General features: G+C 37.4%; 1 protein-coding gene across 6 annotated transcripts in view; it reads left to right on the top strand.

The window, feature by feature from the left end:
• Window positions 1-309: 309 nt before the first annotated feature.
• Window positions 310-27,529, top strand: part of ppip5k2 (diphosphoinositol pentakisphosphate kinase 2) — a 50,009-nt gene continuing 22,789 nt past the window's right edge. For 3 of the 6 annotated variants that reach the window (XM_079862230.1, XM_079862229.1, XM_079862228.1), the window contains exons 1-25: window positions 344-656; window positions 4,827-4,886; window positions 6,926-7,180; window positions 9,724-9,919; window positions 10,760-10,850; window positions 11,855-11,940; window positions 13,070-13,224; window positions 14,960-15,061; window positions 15,712-15,873; window positions 16,419-16,540; window positions 16,861-16,962; window positions 17,927-18,013; window positions 18,135-18,210; window positions 18,311-18,420; window positions 18,944-19,029; window positions 19,750-19,875; window positions 19,960-20,081; window positions 20,594-20,776; window positions 21,478-21,619; window positions 22,221-22,444; window positions 22,571-22,698; window positions 23,316-23,430; window positions 23,569-23,676; window positions 25,218-25,334; window positions 25,563-25,733. In XM_079862230.1, the coding sequence (XP_079718356.1) occupies window positions 7,016-7,180; window positions 9,724-9,919; window positions 10,760-10,850; window positions 11,855-11,940; window positions 13,070-13,224; window positions 14,960-15,061; window positions 15,712-15,873; window positions 16,419-16,540; window positions 16,861-16,962; window positions 17,927-18,013; window positions 18,135-18,210; window positions 18,311-18,420; window positions 18,944-19,029; window positions 19,750-19,875; window positions 19,960-20,081; window positions 20,594-20,776; window positions 21,478-21,619; window positions 22,221-22,444; window positions 22,571-22,698; window positions 23,316-23,430; window positions 23,569-23,676; window positions 25,218-25,334; window positions 25,563-25,733 (2,976 nt within the window). In that variant the 5' untranslated portion in view covers window positions 344-656; window positions 4,827-4,886; window positions 6,926-7,015. Of the gene's footprint in view, window positions 657-4,826; window positions 4,887-6,925; window positions 7,181-9,723; window positions 9,920-10,759; window positions 10,851-11,854; window positions 11,941-13,069; window positions 13,225-14,959; window positions 15,062-15,711; window positions 15,874-16,418; window positions 16,541-16,860; window positions 16,963-17,926; window positions 18,014-18,134; window positions 18,211-18,310; window positions 18,421-18,943; window positions 19,030-19,749; window positions 19,876-19,959; window positions 20,082-20,593; window positions 20,777-21,477; window positions 21,620-22,220; window positions 22,445-22,570; window positions 22,699-23,315; window positions 23,431-23,568; window positions 23,677-25,217; window positions 25,335-25,562; window positions 25,734-27,529 lie in introns of all 6 variants that reach the window. The other 3 variants (XM_079862227.1, XM_079862231.1, XM_079862226.1) reach the window with 2 other exon arrangements.

Below are 27,529 nucleotides of genomic sequence, written 5' to 3'. Positions count from 1 at the left end.
CTTGGATTTGGACTTTAGACAAAACTCAGTGTTGACCGATTTTATGTTGGATATCTAGGCTATTGATGACAAGAAGTGTGCAACTGCAGAGCAGAAGAACACGTGTTTATTACAGACAGTCTGAACGTCCCAACTCCAAACCAATAAGTTATCTTTTTGGCTTTCATAAACCATAAGTCGCACATAACTGATTTCATATCTGTTTTTTAAGGGCTTGGAATGGGGAAGTATAAACTCGGCCAGGTTAGTAAACTAAAAACTATAAATCCAGGTTAAGCGGTTGAAAAACGCCCGTCAGAGTTTGAACGCGGCCGTTGATTGGACAACGTCACCGTAGCTCCTCCTCCTCTGCGTGACGTCACGGCTGACGCCTCCCCTCCTCGACTAGCGTTTTTACTTTTAAAGCTTAAGCTGGAGTAAATTCAGACAACATTTACACAGATGATTGTAATACATCGTTAATGGAGAATCTTAGAGGCCCGCAAAAGACCAGAATGAGCTAATTTCGTTATCTGAAGGATGATGATGTTTGCTGCGGGTGCTTTTAGCATGTATGCTAATGTTAGCTCTCCTCATTCAGTGTTTCCATGTGTGTGATAGATAGCCAGCATATCAGCTCGCAGCCTCCGCTTTCACTTCGACCTCTTTTAGAGCAGGTAAGAATATACATTCCTTGCTGTTCATCACCTCTAACACCATGCATGTGTTGTGTCTGACACACCGTTTCTGCAGGAAGAGTCGTTAACTGAAGTGAGACGTCAGACTGCACCTGACTGACCTCATGTCATGACTGACTGCCATACTAATGCATGTGAACAGATATCGCACTTTCGTCATGCTAGTACAGATATATGCTGTCAGTCACATGACACTGGCTTTAAAACTGTTGTGTTGATTTGACTTTGATCCGTCAGATATTAACAAAGTTTAATATCTGCTTTTTATAATGAATTAACACTGAAGGCGTTAACACTGCAGCGCTGGTGTTTGACACTTGTTTGTTTTGTGGTGAATTGAATTGCCCCTGCTGTGTGTGTGTGTGTGTGTGTGTGTGTGTGTGAGGTCTGTCCAGTCTGCTGCTGAGCCGTGTGTGTGTGTCATGTGGTGTTGTGTGTGTTGTCAGACAGGTGGTGTCAGTGACAGATGTCCCAGGATTATGGCAGTTCTCTCTGTTTATGTCTCAGATCACTGGCAGGGTTTTCAGCATTTCTTTTGGATAGTTTAGTGTATTTATTTATAAAGCACAATAATACAACTGTCGCAGACCATTGTGCTGTACACACACTGTAAAAAAACAACACCAATCAAAACAATAAAATAACATACAAAGACATTCTACATACAGAAAAACAAGTCGAGAAAGACTCATATTATAAGCCTTCTCTAAAACTACAAGCAACAGCACAAATAAACACAATAGTGCAAAGATACAAATAAAATAAACAGTGCTTCATGTTTTTCAGGGAGGTCTAACATTAGTTTTCAGGATCAGAAATTGAATAAAGTAATCAAGTGTAAAATAACATTGCATATTTGACTATAAATTAAAGATTAATCCTCGTTAAAGTGACAAAGCCATTAAATCAAAAGCAGTGAGTGCTTTCCTTGTCTTCTGTTGTTTGATTAACATTAAAAACACAGCAGGAATATTAGGCTGCTGTCACTTTAAGACATAATACACTGATACTGTGCACATGCGTTGTCTTTCTCCACTGACTATGTTTGACTAGGATACTCTCCAAGACGGGCATGTTGACATCATTTTTGTGTGAATTTGTTGGTTTAAGCGCAAGCCTCGAAAGTGAACTCAATATTTGCACGCTGTCTGAGACGCTTCAGATGAGTGCACACACACACACACACACACACACACACACACACACACACACACACACACACACACACACACACACACACACACACACACACACACACACACACACACACACACACACACACACACACAAATTTCTAATGTTTTAAAAATTTCTCTCAAATGTTTAAACTGGCCAGGCTTAAATGAGATTGGTTAATAGTTAGAGATTGGTCTCTCCTGCGCTCGATCGCTGTAGGAACACAGAATGGCTGTCACACTTTACTTCCAGCAGAATTTCACAATGCACATCGCTAAACTTCAACACACATGCTTGTATGTGTGTTCAGTTCATCAGCACTTTTTTGCAGCCAAAGTGCACTTGGTTGCCATGTTGGGAAGATTAAGTAAAACACTGGACAGAAAACATATATTTTTAAGAGAAAAGCTCTGTTTGGGGGATTTAATTTAACATTTGGAAACCCTAAGCAGGAAAGCTAGTGGAGGCTTGGTACCGATGCTCTAACATGCATTATATTTTATATATTAGTTAATAAGACATATGTTTTTCTTTTCTGTAAATGTGCACATGCATATTTTGATTTTTATTTGTATTTTATTTTATCATCTTATTCCTATGTGTGTATGTACGATTTTGTCTGTGAATTTCTCTTCTGTAAAGCACTCTGTAAACACTAAATAAAGCTTTACTTACTTACTAATGCAATAAATGACATTTTACAAACCATTTTCAGGACAAATAACCAGCGGGCCAATATCACGACAGTTATTTTTAATTAATCGAGAGAAGCTGAAATCATTATCTTAATGAAATCTTAATGAAGTCATTATTTTTAATAGCTATTAAAATACAGTGAATGGTGCAGCTCTAGAATATCTCGGCTCAGGATGGCCTGAGCTCATTGAACAGAAAACACATGATCTATTGGATAATAATTAACACTTCTAGGCACAGTTTCTTTGTATAGGGAAATGTGTAATTTACTCACCCTCATAAAGCTGAACCTGTTCCAGACCCGTATGATTTACTGTCTTCTGTGGACCACAAAAGAAGATATTTTGAAGAATGTGGAAAACCACCGTTTTTGACCTTGTTGACAAGCATAAGCTCTTGTATGTCAATCATAAACATAATTACTGTAAAATACTGTTCATGTTTGTTATTTTTATGCTTATATTACATCTGTATTAGCTCTGTAACAGCGAATCTCAAACTCAGAATGAGGACTTGTAAAAATGGCACTTTCTTTCCCTCATTAAAAGCTTCAGTATGCTCTACTCTTGCTTGTGTACCAGCTAAAACATCCAGAACTGAGACTTAAACCCTTCCTATTATAATTTAGGACTCTAAAGGTGGAACTTTGAATGACCTTGATCATTACACTTCTTAAACTCAGTATAAGGAACAAGAATGTGCAATGTTATACATGTACACACATGTATTTACAGTATATACTTATATATGTACATGTAACCTGATTAGTGAGATAAATATTCTTAAACATATTCCTTAAACATTGACACGTTTGCTCTTTTGCCCACACAATTTATCCCCCTTAATACTGCTTTCTAATTATTTCTAATCCGTTCATATTTACATTTACCAGAATCAGTCAAAGTTGTGCCACAGTTAAACATTTACATCTCTCATTTATTCTCTTTGTATTATTTTCCTTTATAAAATAGCAAGGGCTGCCAAAATTTGTAAATTAAGTGTGATCAATTTAAGATAAGAAATTTAAGATAAGAGAGCACTCTGAGAGTAGAATTGTGAGTGTTTTCAGCGCCCCTGAAAGATGTAGTTCAGATCAAGTTAATTTGTATAACGCTTTTCACAATACATATTGTTTCAAAACAGCTTTACAGAAAATGCTTGTTTCCAAGTTTTCTGTCGTTAGTCAGAGATGAGTGTGTCAAAGTAATGCACAGCTAATAAAATATGATTGATGTGCTCAGGTAACATCATGTGTTCAGTTCAGTTAAGCTAACGCAGTGAAAGTGTTCAGCAGCAATTACAAAATGTGCTTGTAATGATTACAATATAAGGATAATATTACAATATTAGGAAAGTGTGTGAAAGTTTTGCGTGTTGATCCAAAGTTGTGTCCTGTGAAATCTCTGCCGTTGTCGTGAATCAAACTGGATCTGGCGTGTGTGTTTGTGCTCTGTTGTGCTGCCCTGATTCAGCTTTTCCTTCGGCCTCATGTTTATTTGCTCTTCAAATGAGTGTGACAGGACCGTTCGTCTGCCGCTCGCTTTGCTTTTTCATTTGGCGTGAAAGATCCTTTAAACTGACTTCACCTTGATTCTTAGTCGAGAGATTTTGTTCGGGTGCGGTGAACAAGGTCAAATGTTTGTCTTATCTAAAACATTCTGTTCATGATCATCAGTGTGTTTCTTCAGAGAAGTGTCATCAAAATATGAGCAAATTGTGTGAAACAATCCAGTTTTGTCATCTGTGAGAAAGTCTGCAGTGGTTTTATCTCGTTTCACAAACCTTCTGCATTTAAACCCAGAAGTTGAAAGAAGCCCCAGAAACCCCTGAAACCTGAAGTATATTTAGCTTTCACACATACGTTAGCGTACAGTATGTGTAGTGTACATGTAGTCGAGAGCGGGAGGGAATGAGAGCACTGTGTGTGTGTGTGTTTGAGTGTATCCTAGTCTTTCCTAGTCTTTAGTGTAATCTACAAGCTCAGTACACACACATTCTCTCATGATTTACTCACGCATGCCTCATCCTGGATGTGTGTGACTTCTTTCTTCTGCAGATCAGCAAACGTTTTGGAAAATAATATCACATAGGCGGAGTAAAAGTAAACCATATTACTTCTAAGCATCAACGTTTTAGTCGCCATTCACTGAAATAATTTTCATAAAATCTTTGTATTCTGTATAAGAAATAAAACCAAACACAGTTAATTTTCTTTTTTCTTTTAATTACTTTTAATTACTTGAGAAACAAATAACTGAGCTTGTGTTTATTTTGCAGGATAATAGATCCTAACCCTGAACCTGTGGCCATCTGGGCTTGTTCTGACACATCTGAGAGGTGAGACACTGGTTTCTGGGTCCATCACATTCAAAACCAGAGTCAGAAAGAGCTTTATTGCACACACAAGGAATGTACCGTGGTATTGAAGCTTCCAGTACACACATATATAATAACAGGACACAGTAATCCTCTCCGCAGTCCTGACTGTCTGTTGTAGACTCCTGGTGTCTGAACACACAGATATAGATGAACACAGCCTCAGCTGAGTAGAGCTGAGTCGAGTTAATGTGAGTGTTTCACTCACGTCCTGTTCCTCCCGAAGTCCACGACCAGCTCCACTGTCTGGAGTGCGTTCAGCTCCTGGACATGAACAATAATTTTCAAATAATACTTTAAAAGTGCAATTAATGCATACAGTAACTTGAATACAATGTTTCTGTGATAAAGACGGCCGCACGGCTGCGTCAAGGTCAGTAAAAAAGACAATTGTGGGTTTTTTTTGTAGAATGCAACAGAATTATCAGATACTTTTTTCAGATAATTTGACTTTTATGATAAGGTAATGGTATTTTAGGTTGTAAAGTGTCACATGGTCTGACTCCCTAAACATATATTTAATATTAAATATATTAAATAAAACTATTTTTGTATTAATTCTAATATTTGTGAAAATGCTTTTTACCTTGAAAAATATGTTGAAAAAAAAAAAAAAAGTTCTGTACACATATCATTTTCTGAAATTATTTTGTTTGCACACATTTTAAACTATCTAAGAAATATATTTTCTACATACTGGATACTAGACACTAAATTTGTCATTGACGCACATATTTTAATAACCAAATAGAGTACATAGCAAAAGTATGAGCAATGTTAAAATTAAACTTTTCCATCCAAACATAAATTTCATTTTAAAATATATTCATACAGAAATCAGTTATTTTAAATTGTAAGAATTTCACAATATTTTACTGTATTTTTAATAAATGAAATACAGCCATGCTGAGCACAAGAGGCTTCTCTGGACACGTACACACTGCAACTAAATTTGGTTGTCAATTTAAATGTTTTTTCCTTGAATTTCCTTGAAAAAATGTCTTTATGCCTTAAAATATCTTGAATGTAACTCGACACCCTTGCCTCATTTAGTATGCGCGGTTCTATGAATATGCAAATGAGCCCCGCCTCAGAGATCCACTGGTTGACGATCACACGTTGATCTGATTGGTTACAAGGTAGTTTGTGACGTCAGAAACACCAGCGATTTCAAAGTGTGTTTTTGAGACTGTCTTTAGTTCACTGCAGTTTTAAGGAGGAAATACTCAGCAATGCTGTCGACTTATGATTTTACACATGGTTTGTCTTAAAGCACATTAAAAACACCACATAGACACATAAACAACATTAAAAACTCGGTTTTCACCACAGGGGGACTTTAATATTTTTCTGTTCAGTAATTTACTGGAGTGTCGACTGCATTCTACTACAGAATTATCTCCCGAAAATGAACAAAATCCTCTGCAGTGTACAGACCCCAACTGAACAACTAGCTGTTAATGACGGACATCGAGAGAAATGACAGACGAGAGATACATCTCTGATGCATGCTAAAATACGTGGTTTAACGTGCATCTGAGATGGATCTGTATGTGTGGAGAAAAAAAATCACAGGGAAAGTGCTACGAGCCTGACTCGTGTTGCCAGATCTGGTAAGAAATCAGCAAACAAGTCCATAAAAACCCCCAGAAATAAATGGAAATGCTTTATGCTGAAAATAAGGCTGAAATATCACAACCCGCACTTTAATAACTCCATAAACTTGATCGCTGTATGAGCCAAGCTTAAACATCAAGCCCGAAAGCACTTATAATAAGTGAACATGGCAACACTGCAAGAGCCGCTGTCAAATAAACACTTTAGTTAAAATTGCTGAACACAATGAGTCTTTTGTCAGTGTAATATTACTTTAGTCAGAATAGCAAACTCACTCCCCCATTTAAACTCTTTTCACTTCCCCCGGTTGTCCCTCCTGAACCTCTACAGTGTGTGCGTGTCCTCTGAGAAACATTAAGACTGTCCTGAAACTGCTGTTCCAGAGAGGCGGTGGCGATGAGTGTCTGTGAGGAGCAGGACGAGGCCTGTGAGGCGGGATCTCCGTGTTAACCTGAGAGCTGTCTGTGGGGAACATGTCTGTGCACGAGGACCTGGATCACCCGCGCTTCTTCGTGGGAGCTGACGATGGAGAGGCGGACGAGCTGCTGGATCCAGGCAGAGTGCTCGGCTACGACTGCCTGTACGAGAACGTGGAGGAGGAGGATGAAGAGCGAGACGATGATGAAGAGTATGATTCGGTATGTGAGATTTTTAAGCCTTTGGCCTTACTTGCTGACAGATCTTCAGATTCCTGGCCCGTCTTCCTGCTCGTGCAAAAAAAATTATGTAAAAAAATGGGTCAATGGGTTCATTAATTCTGAGTAACTGAGTAACGAAAAATCCTTCGGATTTACAAACACTTTGAGACCTCGGATTTGATAGTTAAACGTGTGTATGTAATTCATTCCAGTTATTGGTCAAAAGTTGAACATGAATTTCAAACACTTGAATTAGGTGCGCAGGAATGCTTCTGTCCTCTCAGGTTTGACACCAGTATTTTGCATAAATGCAAAAGAGATTATTTGGCCATATGCAATATACAAAATGTTCTGATGTTTTACTGAGCATGAAGTGTGGTTGGGAGCGAGTGTACTGTAAGGCTTGAAGCTTACACTGCTATTTTAAAGCAACAAAAAGTATTTCAGTTATTTATTATTATTTATAAATAACAGTCAGTTATTTATAGACTCCAGTATAGTTAATCTGACTCCTTTAAAGGGATAGTTCACTTTGAAATTAAATTTTGGTATGTTTTAGCTTACCTCAAGGGCATCCAAGATGTAGGTGTCTTTTTTTCCGCAGTAGTTTCAATTTTGATATTTTTAGGTCAAACCGTTCTTGTCTGTCAGTCGTATAATGCAGGTCTGTGGTCACTGTCTGAAAGAGCATGCACAGAGAAGTCCAAATTAAACAATTCCCCATCATAAGTACACATTGATGGCCTAAGACACGAAACGAGCGGTTTGTGTGAGAAAACTAACAGTATTTATATCGTTTTTACCTCTTATTTTTACAGCTTTTATCTTTTACCTACCGTGCGCGCATCCTGGTGTGTGACGTGTACGCAGACTGGTGCATAGATATATACACTAGATGTTCGTTTTCTCACACAAACCGCTCGTTTCGTGTCTTAGGCCATCAATGTGTACTTACGATGGGGAATTGTTTAATTTGGACGATGGGGAATAGTTTAATTTGGACTCTGTGCATGCTCTTTCAGATAGTGACCATAGACCTGCATTAAATGACTGACAGACAAGAACGGTTTGACCTAAAAATATCAAAATTGAAACTACTGCGGAAACAAAGACACCTACATCTTGGATGCCCTTGAGGTAAGCTAAAACATACCAACATTTAATTTCAAAGTGAACTATCCCTTTAAAGTTGTTATTCTTTAAAGGTAAAGGCCTTTCTTAGAACTGATAGGAGAACCTAGGATTTAATCTGAGCATTTAGATTTAAAAAAAGTTAGAGTTCCTGTTGCCTTCAACTTTATCAGTAGTAAAGGCCAACTGACAGCAAACCAGAGGCCATAACCCTGAAGGCACATCTAGAGGGGGAGAAGCATTTAAGCAACAGTTCCTACATTGAAGATCAGGATATACTTTAATATCTCCGTTAAGCTCATCATAATTCTTTTTGAGTTTCAATTTTGTTTAAGTTTATAAGTTGTCAGATGAAAGCAAACTTTAGCTACATGTAGAACACACAAGTAGATAAATAATATGTAGTGGGACACACGTGTGTCCTGTGAGAATGGTACAGATGTGCATTAGAGGTGCAAGCGACCCAGACAGACCCATCCTGTCCCAGCAGTCTCTCCTCGAGCAGCTCGTTGATGATGAATCCTGTGCACCAGATTGGCCTTAGCAGAGCGGCACGATTCTGGATAAATTGTTAAAAAAAAAAAAAAGAAAGAAAAGAGATAATTATTCACCCACGATTCTGAACATGCATCTAAACAAGATAAAGTAATTTACTAGAGGTTCTGACAAAATGTAGATTGCTGCAGTCTATTTAAAAATATCTAATTAAATTGAATAAATAATTTAAAATAAAAATCAGCTTGAGTGAACGATTCAATGACTCACTCATAAATACTTCACTCGTTTCATTACTGGATGAATCAGCATTATTGAACGAATCTCTTGAATGAATGATTCAATGACACTTTTTTAACAGTCTCTTGTCGCCTCCTACTGGTGTGACGATGTAATCGATACAATCTTTATTTGAAGCGTCAAGTTGCTTTCTAAAGGTGATTTCTATTCTATTCTATTTTGATCACCTAATCCTGACGTAGACATCAGTGTTTATATCTGAACTATAAACTTTTATCCCAGTACTTCTGTGATAATATGAATATTTGTAAAACAAAAATAATGATACCGTCCTGCAAAGTACTATATGTCCAAACAATATGTCATTAATTCAAATAATTGAATTACTTTGAGTGATGTTTCATTAAGCCAGAATGTTCAGCTATTAAATTTGTTTTGGGTCATATCTGTGATTTGATCATTTGCTATGAAGTGGGTGAGCATCCTTTGTGGTGATTCCAGTTTTTGTATTTTTTTTTTTTTAGTATTTGTAATGAACACTTTAATTTCAAATGGGTAAAGAACAACATATTCTATTATAAGATCCCTGTAATGCTTCTAGCATGAGTTTTAATAGGTATGCCAAAACCGATCTTCTGTTTTGAGCATAATTTGAGATGCATGTGTGTTATCTGCAGCCCCCAGAGAGACAGATCGTGGTGGGTATCTGTGCCATGTCGAAGAAGTCAAAGTCCAAGCCTATGAAGGAGATCCTGGAGAGACTGTGTCTGTTCAAATACATCACTGTGGTTACGCTTGAAGAGGAAGTCATTCTGAACGAGCCGGTGGAAAACTGGCCGCTCTGCGACTGCCTCATCTCTTTCCATTCCAAAGGTGTGTGCCGTCATGTCTGTGTTTGGTGTAACTGATTTATAAAATAATGATTAGTACAGTATTTTCCATTAAATAATTCACATCTGACATAAAAATAAAAACATCAGTGTATAAGTCACATTTTATTATTAGTTCCGAAATTATGTAAATTACTGGTTAATAAAACGAAACATTTACAAACATTATAAACATTTTATTTCCCCTCACTCTACAACAAATCCTTTAAATTTAACACTATTCAGACCAGAACAGGAATGCAAATTGTAAGTATAATGTATAAAACAAATGTAAATGATAGTGGCATTCATTATAAACAACAGTTATTACAAACGTCATGCCTAAACAAATTTATTTAAAGAAAAACTGAAACTACCACAGTGTTGGAAACTTGCTTTACAAATAAACCTCGGATTTGAAAAAATACTTTGCGCGCTTGACAGTAATTGCGTTATATAAGGCACATTGGAATATAAATCGGATGATAAAAAAAGACTTTTATTCTGGAAAATATGGTATCTAATTATTTTAAGTACAATGTGTAATGGATTACATTTTAAATTCCCTTTATCAGCTTATAGTTGCTGACTTTAAGGTGTACACATATTTGCAAAATAAAATAAATTAAGTTTATGATGAATCATGCTCATGTATATCATGGTCAGTCGGTATACTGTATTCTAATTGGCTGGACGATGTGTGTTAAAACCACTGAATGCACTGGTAGTTCACTCAGTTACTGTATTGAGAGCAAGAACATGTGTAAATCTGTTCATTCCTCTTGATATGTTCGCTTCACACATCAGAGGAGTTTTGTTCATTGTTTATCGTCTGCTTTTAAAGGATTTCCTCTGGATAAGGCTGTGGCTTATGAGAAGCTGAGGAATCCGTTTGTCATCAACGATCTGGATCTTCAGTACTTTATTCAGGACAGGTGTGCTTCACGACCGCCATCAGAACATCTGTAATGGTGATGTATAGTGAACCGTGTTCGGGGGAAAACATCATGCACTTGATTTATTCCTAACATGATTATGGGCAATTCCACTGAAATAATAACAATGGGGAACAGGATTTGAATGTTTGAATATTGCCAGCCTTCATGGTTTAAAACTGGAAAAACTTTCGCTTTCACCTGAACTTTCAGATAGGAACTGAGAGAGGTATTTATAATGACACCATTTAGTCTCACTGTGACACTGTCTTGTGTTAACTCTGTCAGGAGCTAGCTATGTGATTTACTCCTTGAATATTAGCATTTTAACTGGGTCAGCATGGCAACCTTCAGCATGCATGCACGCATTCAGCCACAAACATGCATTGCATTCATCTGATTTTGTTTTAGAAATGTCTTGCTTCTCCTAAGCCATCTCCACGATGAATTGCTCCTGATTTTAATGTGTTTAATACACAAGACCACTGCAGCCTCATGCCTACGGCAGAATAGCAGCTTTTCTGATGTTTGGAACAACGGCACTCTTGCTGGTGTGACTATTGCTTAAAGAGTTAGTTCACCCAAAAATTAAAATTCGGTCATTTACTCACCCTCATGTCATTCCAAACCCATAAGACTTTTGTTTTTTATAAACACAAATGAAGATATTTTTAATGATCTGTCCTGCCATTGAAGGTCTATTCAACCAAAACTGTTACGCACCGTATAGTTCATAAAGACATTATAAAATTAATTCATGTGAATGTAGGCTTTTCTATAAACATTGATCGACACACATACATAGAGCACATCAAATGTGGTAAATGGAAGCTCAACCTTATTGGAGAAAAAAAATCATTGCTTTATTTGTGTTTTGAAAATGAAAGCCTAATGGGTTTAGAATGACATGAGAGAGAGTGAATGATGACACAGTTTTCCTCTTTGGGTGAACTGTCCCTTTAAATGGCAAAATAAAAATGCATATGTTCTGTGTTCATGTTTAGGAGAGAGGTGTATCGGATCCTGAAGGCCGAGGGAATACAATTGCCTCGCTTCGCAGTCCTGAACCGAGATCCTGCCAGACCAGAAGGTTTGTTAACTCCCTCAAATCTCACACTGACCTAGTTTACACTACATACAGTAAGCCTGTGGCACCAGTGGACAGATGATGCGTTTAGATGTGCTACATCTCAGTGGTGTGTCCTCGTGAGTTTGAAGAGTGTAGCTGTCATTCCTCTTATCCAGTGCATTTTCAGCTCCCCGTATTCATTTAGATGACAAATCAAAGAAAGAAACAACAGCCTACAATATTAGCATTAATAAAACTGCTATGGGGGAAAAAAAAATTCTAAACTTTATATGTTTTTCAGTTTTATTGGGAGGATGTTTTTGTTAAATAATGAAAAGTTATGAGAAATGATTCAGTTATCTGGTGTTCAGAGCTCATTAGTTAGCTAGGAGAAGAGCAGATTACTAATTGCACTGCATTTATTTGTTATATTGTTTTTACTTAACCTCTTAGTGATGTCTTAATTTAATGTATATTTCAATTTGCAGTAGAAACATAATTCTATAATTAGAAAGACTTCCCTTTTCACTGATCCAGTTTTATCAGGTTAACTGGCTCAACATGAAGGAGCAGGCCACATTTCTTTTTGTTTTGACATTATTGTGAGTTGCTTTCACTGTTGTGCAAGACTTATTCAGAGCCTCAGTTCAGACATGTGGGTTCATGAAAACCTGACATGCCTGTTAGTTATAGTTTAAATGGTTGCAGGTTCACTTTGTAGTTTGCAGAGTTAATTGGGAGAATTTATTGTTGAAAAATCATTTTCTATTTTCCAATTTACTTCATGGCAAATTCTGATCTAATCAAATCAATAGCATGTTAATTAATTTTTTACCTGTCTTTTTTAAAGCAATGTTTAGTTAAATGGACTATTTTTAGTTAAATGTGTTCTCTTTGAGCTACTCGTGTGCTGTCTGTGAATGTGAGGTGGTAACGGCAACATATAAATGTGAAGTCATGTGAGAGAGGAGGTAGTGCTGTGATTGGCTGATCGCCCTTGTCAATCTGCCAGTGAGATCATAACCATGTGCATGTGACTCTCAAAATATGTTCTGCCTCAATTTCCTCTTTCAAAAAGACCTGCATCAATACAGAACAAAAAGTTGCATTCATCAAACCATTTCACCAGTCCTTTATGATGTTTCTCTAGAATGTAATCTGGTGGAGGGAGAGGACCATGTGGAGGTGAATGGGGAGATTTTCCAAAAGCCTTTCGTGGAGAAGCCCGTCAGTGCTGAGGACCACAATGTGTACATCTACTACCCCACATCTGCAGGAGGAGGCAGCCAGCGGCTCTTCCGCAAGGTGTGTGTGACCTAAACACCCAAAAACACACCACAGTACAACATTCCATTCTTTGCAAAAGTATTTTAAAACCAGCTGAAGAAAACTGTAATAAAATGTTTTTTTGGATATACAGTGTTCCCCAAAGGATTTTAAGGGGTATGCCTCCCCTCTAAGAAAATTTTGTACATTTTTAAAATAAAATAAATGTATCTGGTGCTCTTTGATAGTGCAAATTAAGAGCTTCAACCTATTTTCGGTGTCCAAAGTATTTGCATTGACTTGCATCTGGACTTTAAAGTGAACTTAGACCTCCTTTTAGTTGTGATATAGGCTAAATCCAATCCAAATCCAATTTCTGAGCATATCCGACTGAAATCTGATTGAAATAGCAAGTGTGAAATGCAATAAATCACATGTAATTCGATTTTTACAAATCCGTTCCAAACTTCATATGTGGTTTGAAATCGCATTTCTGGAGATCTGTTTCAGTCTGACCGCTCTGATCAGATTTCGTGTGGTTTATGTGACTTTCTCACGCCACGTAAAACATAAACGATGTTGTTATAGGAAACTGCTGAAAGTCACTGCAGACACAAGGCTGTGTTGCTGGAAAGTGCCGGACGAGCAGAAAATGACAATATAATGGAGACATGTTCTGAGAGCGGCGGAGACGACGGCACAGAATAAAGCCGCTCAGATTTGTGCTACACATTGTCATGTTGTAAATAAGACATCATCTCTATTGCAAACGCAATAACCAAAACTGGTGCGGTTGTTGTTATTGTATTTGACGTATTCCTACCAACGCAATGTCAATGCCACAGAAACCAATGCAGATATTCCGGAAAACGAAAGAGGCATGGACACACAAATGGGATCTGAACAGTTTCAATACACAGTGCGGACATCAATAATTTTAGATCAGATTCCAATCGGATACACAAATAATCTGATTTGGACAGTGTGAATGTAGCCAGGGTGTGTTCTGGGCAGGTTTGGTTCGGTTAAAACAAACTCTTACATTTGAATAAGTGTGAGTGAACGCTGCCATCTGAACCCTGGTGCCCATCGAACAAGTGGACTGAGACCGCCTTTTCTGGTGACTTGGTTCGCTTGTTTGGTGCAGTGCGACTGAAATATGAACGCAACACTCACCAAAGACTTGGTGGAAACTCACCAATAAAATTAAAGTCAGGTCAGTATTTCTCTTACTTTCTCAACATCTAAACAAAGCAAAAACAGGACATGATGTCACAAGATGTGACCCTAAAAAGGACAGAATGTTTAAGCATACCTGTTTTATCTCGTCATAGGCGTGATGTTGCCCATGCAGGCGTCAGAACCGCGTCGGACAGGCCCATACAACATTTTTAGCCCAACACACAGCATTGTTTTAGATGTTCAGGAAAAAAAAAAAAAAAGTTTTGTATCTTTAGGTTCGAAGCGATCCAGGATTAAATGTATAATTTTCTTTTTTGGTCCGAACCAAAAGAACTAAGAGAACCGAAGTGTGAACACACCCTCAGTTTACATTCACACTGCTGTAATAGGAAGACAAGAGTTAGACTATAATAATAATACTTTTATTTTATTATCCTTAAGACAGTAATATAATACAGTAATTGTATAACTGCACTGTAAAATAAAGTTTAGTTTTCAAGTCATTTTACTTAAATCAACCCTTTGGGGGTCTCATCTGAAGTCGTGCTAATGTGTTGCGGTGTGCTTTCTGATCACTGCACATCTGTTTCAGATTGGCAGCAGAAGTAGCGTCTATTCTCCTGAGAGTAACGTCAGAAAGACTGGATCCTACATCTACGAGGAGTTCATGCCTACAGATGGAACTGACGTGAAGGTATCTCAGTCTGTCTTCTCCAACACACACAACTCAGACTAACACACATGGACTCTTGAGTTGTGTTTGCCTGGAGCTTACAATACCAGTCAAAAGTTTGGAATAATTAAAACACTTTTTTTAAATGCTTTCTTCTGCTCACCAAGGCTGCATGTATCTGATCAAAAATACAGTAAAAACAGTAATATTGTGAAATATTATTACAATTTAAAATAACTATTTTCTATGTGAAAATATTGTAAACTGTAATTTATTCCTGAATGTTCAGCATCATTACTCCAGTCTTCAGTGTCACATGATCCTTCAGAAATCATTCTAATATGATGATTTGATGATCAAGAAACATTTATGATAATTATGAATGTTGAAAACGTTTAAAAATGGCTCTGGTCAGCCTGACTTCAATAAAGATCCGTCATCAGATCCAGTAGGTGGTTGCGCTACATGTGACCCGTTTGAGTTCTGGCTCGTGGGACTTTCCCATCCCGCGTCTGCTCTCCATACTGACCTCTATAAACAGTCAAAAATGCTGAAAATAAATCTTTAAAATATAAAGGAAATATACTTTAAATAAACAAGTATATTTAATATACTTTAATAAATGAAAGGTTAGTCATGAAAATGATTCTTCGACTGTGTGTTGGCATCAGGTGTACACTGTAGGGCCCGACTACGCCCACGCAGAGGCCCGCAAATCTCCTGCTCTGGATGGGAAGGTGGAACGGGACAGCGAGGGGAAAGAGGTCCGGTATCCAGTCATCCTCAACGCCAGGGAGAAACTCATCGCATGGAAAGTCTGTTTGGCTTTCAAGGTAAATCTTCCAAAACGTGGAACTGAGTCACGATGCCACTCATTTTAATCATTAGAGCCTAATATCTGAAAGCTGGTCATGACTGACTACATTTACAAATTCAGTTCCTCTTGTGCATCATCAGGAAATTAGTTTCTTGTCATTTTCTTGTCATAAAATTAGTTTTTTATGTGTATATATGATAAATATGTAATAAATAATGTGCAGTGGCAAAGTGCTCAGGTCTTGTATCACTCTGAAGGGGTTTATTTAGCTGGACTGTACATTATGTGCATCAGCTCACAGCTACATAATAAATATACGGTAGCCTGGGACAATCGGTCAGCTTTTAGCAGCAAAACTTTGATCAGAATGTTGATCAATCAAAGAAATGTGTTCCTGTGTGAAATGTGGTTTATACACGTACATATTACAAGTTTGAATATGTGAAAATTTGTTGAGTGTGCCACAAACTTGTGAATTTACACAGGACATGTAAATGCTAATGAATGAATTGTCTCGATATGCCACTGTAAACTGAAGTGTTAGCAATTTCTCATTGGTAGCAAACGGTGTGTGGCTTCGACCTGCTCCGAGCCAATGGCCAGTCTTACGTCTGTGACGTCAACGGCTTCAGCTTCGTCAAGAACTCCATGAAGTACTACGATGACTGTGCTAAAATCCTGGGGTCAGTACATCACACAGATCCATAACATCCAGGAATTTACACGATCTCTTCTCATTTCTAATAAACTTTAATGCAAGTTGATTAGAAACAAAGATACAATCTTTTATTTTCTGCATTGTCTGATGCAAAAACGTTTTTGTTTTATCTTTTTTTGAGAAACTGCTAATATTTTATTGTAATCAGATGATTACAGTATGGTAATTTATGGCAATGAATGCTTTTATATGCTATTCATGAATTATTAACACATGTATTTATACTAGTGTATTTGTTTAAACTCAGTTGAGTCAGTTGATTATTATTTTCCTTTTGCACAACAGGAATATCATCATGAGAGAATTGGCTCCACAGTTTCAGATCCCGTGGTCTATACCTTTAGAAGCAGAGGACATTCCCATAGTTCCCACAACCTCTGGAACGATGTATGTCCTTACAAGCAGATATGAACATCACAATCCTGATAATCACATCAACAATGCTATCAGTATCTCAGCTAGTGCAATCTTTTTCTTTGAAGTTATTTAAGGAATTGTTCTGCCAAAATTGAAATAGTTCTTAACTCATCCTCATGGGGTCCCAAACTCACATGACTTCATCAAAACCAACTTGAGCAGTTCATTAACGGGTGCTTCGTTGAAGAGTTAGTTGTGAACTCGCTCACATTTACTCACTCTCATGTCGTTCCATCCAAACCACAAGTTCATCTTTGCAACACAAATTAAGATATTTTTAATGAAATCTGAGAGATTTCTGTCCCTCCATTGACCAAGTCCATTCACCAGAACTTTAACAAAGTCATAAAGACATTGTAAAAGTAATCCATGTGGATGAAGTGGTTTAATCCAGGTCTTCTCAAGCCTCTGTTTAGCAGTTTATCTGATGTGCTCAGTTTATGTGCATCGATCAATGTTTATACGTATTTTCATCATATAAAGAATTTGTGTCTTCGATAAAAAAAACGCTCAATTCTTACTGATTCGTTTACGTTTTATGAACTTTTTGAATAATCAAAGTTTTGGTTATATTGACTTTCAATGGAGGGACATAAAAAATATGTACGATTTCAGAGATGAACGAAAGCCTTATGTGTTTGGAACAAGGGTGAGTAAATGATTTAAGTGTTAAAGTGACCCACAGAATGTACTGCTATTGAATGGATTTCACCAAACTTGATATTCATTAAATTGTTGATTTTTGTGTAGAGCAGAGGTCAGTCAGTTAAATGGATTTGGAATAACAGTGAGAAAATGGTGACAGAATTTTTATTTTTTGGGAAAATTGTTCCTTTAACACACATTAATCTATATCAATGCTGATGTATTGATTTATATCTTTTTTTCTGCATAAGCTCAAAACAAATATCAAGTGCTGCTGTGTGACTTTCAGGATGGAGTTGAGGTGTGTGATTGCTGTGATTCGACATGGTGACAGAACTCCCAAACAGAAGATGAAAATGGAGGTTCGACATCAGAGGTACCAACACTTTAGATCTACTGTCAGCAGTCTTCATCATGAACTGTCACTGACTCCAACAGGTGAAGGTATGCTCAGCTAAAGTCTGTCCTTTGCTAATTTCTCATTTTGTGTCTTTCAGATTTTTTGACCTCTTTGAAAAATGTGAAGGTTACAAAAGTGGGAAACTGAAATTGAAAAAGCCAAAGCAACTCCAAGTAAATACATTTTGATTTAGCAATGAATAATGAGTATTCACCACTCATATCTAAAGCATTCATTTCAAGATGATAAGTTATGTTTGATTGAACTGAACAGGAAGTGTTGGACATTGCCAGACAGCTGTTGGTAGAACTCGGACAAAATAACGATTCGGAAATTGAGGAGAGTAAAGCAAAGCTTGAACAGCTGAAAACAGTCCTTGAAATGTAAGTGTTCTGGTGAGTTTATTATTAGGGGCCAAGCAACGCGGTGTCGAGACACATATTGTGTCTGTTAGTTTGAGGGTGAGTAAATGATGACAGGATTTGTATTTTGGGGTGAATCTTCTCATTAAATGTCAGAAATATTGCTATTTTGAATTTTTATCAAACCCATACTACAGTGATTACCAAATTTAGTATAGCCTTTAGATCATCTTCAGACCATGCTAGTAAAAGTTATTGAAATCTGCAGGTCTTTTTGTTATAGCAAACCTTTCACATGTAAAGCATCATTCATTTGATGGCAAGGACTCCATAAAACTCCAGCATATCTTTGACACATTTACAGGATACTGTATATCAATCTGATGACAGCGCCAGCTTTTGTGGTATTTAAACCACTTTTCCTGAGGATGATTATCCAGCCTAATTTTATGCCACTTATGACTTTGTCACGCTTGGCCCCGTTATATTTAAATATACAGCTATATTTCTGTCCCGTTTCTAATATCTCATTTTGTTTGTTCAGGTACGGTCATTTCTCTGGCATTAATCGCAAGGTTCAGTTAACATATCTGCCACATGGTTGCCCTAAAACGTCCAGTGAAGAGGAAGGTAACGATCGTCTTGCATGGATCTTTTGGCTGGTTTTGATTCATTTTCATGCAGTTTCTTAGACCTTCTGTCTGTTTACATAGTTTTATATATGTGTAAGATTGGTTACATTTTATTAAGGTCCCCCTGTAGTGAAAATCCAGCTTTTATTGTTGTTTATATGTCTATGTGGTGTTTTTAATACACTTTAAGACAAAGCATGTGTAAATTCATAAATCGACAGCATTGCTGAGTATTTCCTCCTTAAAACTGCAGTGAACCAAAGACAGTCTCAAAAACACGATTTGAAATCGCTGGTGTTTCTGACGTCACAAACTACCTTGTAACCAATCAGATCAACGTGTGGATCTCTGAGCTGAGTGAGTGAGTGGAGGCGGGGCTCATTTGCATATTCATAGAACCGCGCATACTAAATGAGGCAAGGGTGTCGAGTTACATTCAAGATACAAGTCAAGAATATTTTTTTTTCAAGGAAAAAACTTTTAAATATGTAATTTTGGTGATCAAAGAGGAGTTTTAAGGAATAAAATTATCGACTACAGGGGGACTTTAAAAAGAGACTTATTTTAGGGCAGTCTTGTTTAGGCCGAATTCTGAAGTCTGGTCCACATTGCAGAATTGGTCAAAAACCCACCCACTTAAAGGGTCATGAACACCTCACGCCCCCCCATTTAAGCCAAGGCTGATATTGATTGTGTGTGTGTGTGTGTGTGTGTTGAGATGTGCGGAGGGATGACCCGTCACTGTTGCTGGTCTTGAAGTGGGGTGGCGAGTTGACTCCAGCTGGCAGGGTTCAGGCCGAAGAGCTCGGTCGGGCTTTTAGGTGTATGTACCCTGGAGGACAAGGTACTTCACACACACACACACTGCTCAGTACGGCCCCTGTTACGTCTGCCTCTTGTTGTTTACGGTTTTCCTCCTGTGTCTCAGGCGACTACGCCGGCTTTCCCGGCTGTGGGCTTCTCCGTCTGCACAGCACATACAGGCACGACCTGAAGATATACGCCTCTGATGAAGGACGCGTTCAGATGACTGCCGCAGCCTTCGCTAAAGTACCATTAAAACTTCACATTTAAACTTTTAATGTCAAATTCTTGTTAAAAGCATAAATGGTTTTAAAGATTTTTTTAATCGCATGTTTAATGTTTATTTTGGCCCGAATAAAACATTTTTTTTTACACTTTACAATAAGGTTCATTAGTTAACATTAATGAATTAAATAACTTGAACTAACCATGAGCAATCCATTTGTTACTGTACTTGTTAATCTTTTTTAACATTAGTTAATAAAAATCCAGCTGTTCATTGTTCATTCATGTTATTTCACAGTGCATTAACTAATGTTAACAGGATTAGATTTGAATAAAGTATTAGTAAATGTTGAAATTAACATTAACAAAGATAAGTAAATGCTGTATAAGTGTAGTTCATTAATAGTTCATGCTAACTAACGAACCTCATTGTAAAGTGTTACCATTATTTCTCTTATAAACAACTGGACGTGTGAGTGTTAATAAGAGTGTGTGTGTGTGTGTGTGTGTGTGTGTGTGTGTGATGTCGTCAGGGCCTGCTGGCGTTAGAGGGAGAGCTGACGCCCATCCTGGTTCAGATGGTGAAAAGTGCCAACATGAACGGCCTGCTGGACAGTGACAGCGACTCCTTGAGCAGCTGCCAGCAGAAAGTCAAAGCACGACTTCACGAGATCCTGCAGAAGGACAGAGACTTTACGCCAGAAGACTTCGAGAAGGTCAGGGACAATCATATTTCGTTTAACAAGGTCGCTTAATAGATATGAGATGGAAGATACTTATTGTAGGACATTTCTATTGGTCTGCAAAGAATTGAACTGTGTTGTTCTTCTGTTTGCTTTTGAGTAGTTGTCTTTAGGCCATTGAAGTGATGAAAATTGATGCAACTGTGAATTTGCTGCTGAAGGAAGTTGTAGAATTTATCCAATTCTTTATGCAAATATCCCACCTTTTTGGCAGAGGCTATTTACAGTAACTCCACCCTCAAATGTCTGGTGGAGCCAGACAAAATGACCAAAGAAACCCATCTGTTAACAGGACCGGTGTTGTGAAGAGTAAGACGGCGGTGTTAGACCCGAGTTTGAAATAAGTGGAAGTAAATTGCCTAAACGGTATTTAATAATGGGAAAAATGGGTTTATCGGGTAGGTTTAGGGACAGGGACAAGTAATGTCCCAATAAGGCAGTATCTGTTTACGGTTTTAACAAATATAATCATATACACTGAATATGTTGTTATTGCATACTGTTTTATAATGTACAACAAATACACTGAGGTGCAAATAGTATAAACTATTTACACTATAAACAACTATTTAGATTTAGTGCAAAGAAAATACTGCTATTTACACCTAGTGTAATAGCCTGAGGTTTTTTCTGTTGCTGTGAGTGATGGTGTGTGTGTTTTATTTTTGGACCAGCTGGCGCCCACCTCCAGCACATCTCTTGTGAAGTCCATGCAGATGATCAAAAACCCTGTGAAGACATGTGATAAGGTGTACTCCCTCATCCAGAGCCTAACGCTGCAGGTCCGCCAGAGGATGGAAGACCCCAAATCAGCAGGTACACGTGTAAAATGGGGCTGATAGACACTTACAAATATTTAGTGGTGCATATTTAGCTCAGACATGATGTATTACACATAAACAAACTTCCATGACTGCAGTGTTACTGGGCTAATTCAAATATGTCTGTTCAAAGAAATATTAAAAATGCATTTCAGACACACCTATGAGTATGACTGAAATATCTGCATTGCAGTTCTTTAAATTAATTTACTGATTCAAGTATGAATGTTGTTTATGAGCTTATTTTAGGGCCCGAGCACCGATGGTGTGAGGACCCTATTGGAATTGCTCCGTTTATTATTATTTTAACTTTTGATCTGTTTTTTCTCGATGGTTTTTGTAAAATGTTTGAAACCAACATAAATACAAATATGAGAGTTAATGTGAGATATTTAGATGTATGTAGATCAATATTGTATTGATGTCATTAGGTATGATGTTAAACGCAGTTTTATTTAGTTTTTTAATACCAAATCCCTCAAGTGTTGTTTCTACAGCTAACATCAGGTTGGCTGACATACCTTTGGCGGACAGGGTTTTGGAGCGAGGGTGTGTGGTTGAGGGCATCTAATTCAGTGGCACATTTTTTTAATCAGATATCCAGTTGTACCACAGTGAGACTCTTGAGCTGATGCTGCGCCGGTGGTCTAAACTCGAGAAGGATTTCAAGATGAAGAATGGCCGATACAACATCAGTAAGATCCCTGATATCTATGACTGCATCAAATATGACGTGCAGCACAACAGCTCATTAAAGCTTGACCACACCATGGAAATATACCGGCTATCCAAAGCTCTGGCTGACATTGTCATCCCACAGGTAAAATGCACTTTTGCTTTAAATCAAAGATCAGTGAAATGAATTATGAGAGCTGGTATATTTATATGCACAGTTTGTTTATTTTTTTGAACATTTTTGATAATTGTCCTTGTTTTCTCTTGTCAGGAATATGGTATTTCTCAGCCTGAGAAACTGGACATAGCCAAAGGTTACTGTACACCTCTTATTCGCAAGATCCGCTCTGACCTACAGAGGACACAAGACGACGACACTGTTAATAAACTGCACCCAGTGTAAGACATACTCTGAGAAAATATCACTCATAAAAGAGAACTAGCCAATACACAGTTCAAGAACTAAAGAGGTTATGATATGAGGAATACAATTCTCTTATGACATTCATTGTGCATGTAAAATCTTAAAGGGGTAGTTCGGCCAAAAATAAAAAAATTACATTTACCCTCAAGTTTTTCAAAAACCATAAAAGTTGAGTTAATTTTTGCAACACAAAAATTTATTTTAAATATTCACTCTTCATTTTTGAACATCCAGAAAAAGAGTTTTTTATATAAACTGTGATCAGTGCACATACAGTACATCATGCAGAGTTTTCAAAACGGTTCTGCATCCGTCATGCATCATGGTGGTTGGTGTTAGCCAGTCATGGCCTTTTACGTTGAAATATTGAAAAAGAAACGGCACAAAAACCAAGCATCATTCCTGTGGTCAAAGACATTGTGCAAAATGGTCAGATAATATCAAATTTCTATTATTGGTGCATAAAACGTACATTATAAGTTGACCCCAAAGAGATAAAACCTGTATGTCATGACCCCTTTAATGTATTAATATGTGACTGTTTATCGTTTTGCACCAGAACTGTAAGTGTAGTTGATTGCTGTGTGCACAGATATTCCAGGGGGGTCATGTCTCCAGAACGCCATGTGCGGACCAGACTTTACTTCACCAGCGAGAGTCACGTACACTCACTGCTGTCCATCTTGCGTTACGGAGCCCTCTGTGATGTACGTCTTTAGTTATATCATCTTTCATATAAATATATAATGTAAATGTAATAAGTACATTGTAATATTCTGGCTGTTTTTTCTATGCCATGCAAAATGTATTTCTGCTCAAAGGAGTTGTTTTCGCTGTATCCTCAGGAGGCCAAAGATGACCAATGGAGGAGAGCCATGGATTACCTTAAAATAGTCAGTGAGCTGAACTACATGACACAGATAGTCATCATGCTCTATGAAGACCCAAACAAGGTACGAGGATATCATCAGCACACATGCAATACTTTTAAATAGCAGAAATCAGAAGTAAAATACTTACAGACAGCTTTTGTTTTTCTGTGTTTTGATACCCAAGAAATGCATAGAATGATTTTTGTCATAATTCTGCACATGCAAGATCATATTTTGAGCACACAAAACTTATGGTGCGCAAGACTTTGGGCCAGATTTACAGCTTAAAGGAGAACTCCGGTCAATTTTAACATTGAGCTAATTTTTTTGTACATTTGGAGTGCTGTCAATACAGAGAACAACGACAAAAAATCGGTGTTGCCTACACCGTGTTATCCTCTTTTTAAAATTTGCACCCTGTTGACTTCAATGGGGCAAGTTTTAAACCTGCTTTTAGCCTCTTAACATCCTTGATGTGTCATTACAAGTGCACAGGTCATGTGAGTGATTCCTTCTGAGTGAACACGAGTGAATCTGACTGCAGTAGATGTGAAAGATATGTATAAAAATTATGTTAATTCAGCCAGCGCACATACCTGTATTTACATCCTGTTTTCGGATGAAGTCCACACAGTAGTCTATTGTCGAGTTCACGCGCATAGGTTTAGTACGTACGATCATGCGCGTGAACTCGACAATAGACTACTGTGGACTTCAACCGCAAACAGGATGTAAATACAGGTATGTGCGCTGGCTGAATTAACATAATTTTTATACATATCTTTCACATCTACTTTAGTCAGATTCACCGTGTGTTCACTCTGAAGGAATCACTCACATGGCTGGGCACTTGTAATGACACATCAAGGATGTTAAGAGGCTAAAAGCAGGTTTAAAACTTGCCACATTGAAGTCAACAGGGTGCAAATTTTAAAAAGAGGATAACACGGTGTAGGCAACACCGATTTTTGTCGTTGTTCTCTGTATTGACAGCACTCCAAATTTACAAAAAAATTAGCTCAATGTTAAAATTGACCGGAGTTCTCCTTTAAACCCGGGATTTACTAAAGACACAGTGTAAAATTAGCGCTGAAAAGTAGTGTGCAGGGTTATTTTTGTGACTGACCTTATTGCATATGCATTTGTAGGAGTTTCCCTTTCAGACGCAAAATATATGGGAGGTATTTAGATGAATCATGCTAGTAGGTGATTTAAGGTTTGCTCATCAATTTACTGTTTTTTGCGCCATTATTTAACACCTAGAAAAAAGCTTGTCTTAAACCAGACGCTAATCTGCGCTGCTCTTGGTAGATTGTGTTGGTCATTAAGGAAATGATCCGAATGCGTCTGTGTTCTTTAATTTGCGAGTCGTCTTTAGATCACGAGCAGAATTTCAGAAATTCTGCGTTTTTATTGGATTGAGCTCTCACGCAAATTTGCCCTATTTAGTAAATCTGGCCCTTAAAATCTTATGCTATATATTACATATATATATGTTTCTAACATATATAACAATATATAACATAACATGTTTCATATATATATATTTAGGCATGTATGATATACGAGGACCAACATGTGACCCTGTTAATACCGTGTTAATGTGGGGTTTGGATTTGTAGGATCCTTCGTCAGAGGACCGTTTCCATGTGGAACTTCATTTCAGTCCCGGAGCTAAAGGCTGCGAAGAAGATAAAAACCTCCCATCTGGATTTGGATATAGACCAGCATCCAGAGAGGTTAGCGGAGACTGATGACTATTGTCTTGAATGTTAGAAATCTGTTTTTTTTATTTCTATTCTGCGTTTTTCCTCTTGCTGAGGTTGGAAGAAAATTGGTGAATAAAAGAAACATTCCATCTCAATTGAGAGTTGCTGTTGATGTTCTGTTGAATGTCTGTATTTGCAGTGTTTCTCAGTCTCTGTCCTTCAAGCTCGAGTGCACTTAAATGTTTGATGTCTCTGTAGAATGAGGGCTCCAAGAAGAAGTCCCATAATGACAGTGACGAGGAGGCCAGTGGTGCCAAACGGGACGAGCCGGACCGAGCCCTGATGATGTTCCGCCCCATGGTGTCGGATCCCATTTACATCCACCGCAAGTCCCCTCTTCCCCGCTCCAAAAAGATTGGCTCTGTGGAAGTAAGTTATTATATGTTGTCATTATAAAGGGTCTCTAAAAACTTTTCTTCTAGTAATCAAATCAAGTCATTTCCAATTTATCACTATCCTGTGTATCTATTGTACATATATAGAAGCTTAGCTTTGACAGAGACAGTTATTAATGCATGAGTTAAGGCTTATCTACACAGAACTGGAACTTTTACTGCAAATTTAAGTGAAACAATCCATCCGAATGTAGAGCAACAAAGCACTTTGTTGTTTTTGTTTATATTTAGCATTTATAGTATATATAGTGTATATGTATAAGTACAGACAGACTCTTGTCAAAGTCACGATTCATTCATAATTATGCATCATCAGTGTACTATAGCGCTGTAAAATGTCACATCCTGATGTTAAGATAATGTCGATTTTAAACCCAGAAGAAAATGAACCGTCATTCTCCTAAAATTAAAGTTAACAGATGCTAACATTTGTCTTCTATGATGTGCAACACAGAAATCTCTGTTAACATCTCAGAAAAATAGGTTCAAGCAGGAAGACTGGAGTTACTGACGTAGGCAGTTCAAAATCGCTTTACATTCACACTTTACATGCACTATATGACAGGTGACATCTGAAAAAGCATAATAGGGGCACTTTATATTACAGTACCAATTAAAATATTACTTTTACATTTGTGAACACTTTACAATAATGTTTCATTACTATTAGTTAATGCATTAGCATTAACATGAACTTACAATGAACAGTATATACAGTAGTCTTGAAGTCCACTTCTAATGTTGACTATGTATTTTACAGCAATATACAATATATCTTCATTAAAGGAGAACTCCGGTCAATTTTAACATTGAGCTCATTTTTTGTACATTTGGAGTGCTGTCAATACAGAGAACAACGACAAAAATCGGTGTTGCCTACACTGTGTTATCCTCTTTTTAAAATTTGCACCCTGTTGACTTCAATGGGGCAAGTTTTAAACCTGCTTTTAGCCTCTTAACATCCTTGATGTGTCATTACAAGTGCCCAGCCATGTGAGTGATTCCTTCGGAGTCAACATGCGGTGAATCTGACTGCAGTAGATGTGAAATATATTAATAAAAGTGATGTTATTTCAGCCAGCGCACATACCTGTATTTACATCCTGTTTGCGGTCGAAGTCCACAGTAGTCTATTGTCGAGTTCACGCGCATTGGTTTAGTACGTACGATCATGCGCGTGAACTCGACAATAGACTACTGTGTGGACTTCAGCCGAAAACAGGATGTAAATACAGGTATGTGCGCTGGCTGAATTAACATCACTTTTATTCATATCTTGCACATCTACTGCAGTCAGATTCACCGCGTTCACTCTGAAGGAATCACTCACATGACCTGTGCACTTGTAATGACACATCAAGGATGTTAAGAGGCTAAAAGCAGGTTTAAAACTTGCCCCATTGATTTTTGTCGTTATTCTCTGTATTGACAGCACTCCAAATTTACAAAAAAATGAGCTCAATGTTAAAATTGACCGGAGTTCTCCTTTAATGTTAATTAAAAAATACAGGTGTTCATTAACTAATGTAACAGATAGAACATTTGATTTTAAATGTATATAAGTAATTATTGAAATTGATATTAATTACATTCTGTTGAAGTTTGTAGAAGCACTAACAGTTCTAACTGTAAGTTCATGTACACTAATGTATTTAACTTTTGTTAACAAATGAGAAATTACTGATTGTAAGCAGATTCAAACATTTAAAAGTATAAACTTTTAGATTTAGTTTAAGATTGCAAGAAACAAATTCAGTGTTTCCAAACTTT

The sequence above is a fragment of the Squalius cephalus genome (genome assembly GCF_949319135.1).
Source record: "Squalius cephalus genome assembly, chromosome: 24".
Classification (NCBI taxonomy): domain Eukaryota; kingdom Metazoa; phylum Chordata; class Actinopteri; order Cypriniformes; family Leuciscidae; genus Squalius; species Squalius cephalus.
Note: the sequence above shows the minus strand (reverse complement) of the source record. Positions and strands in the feature narration are given on the sequence as shown.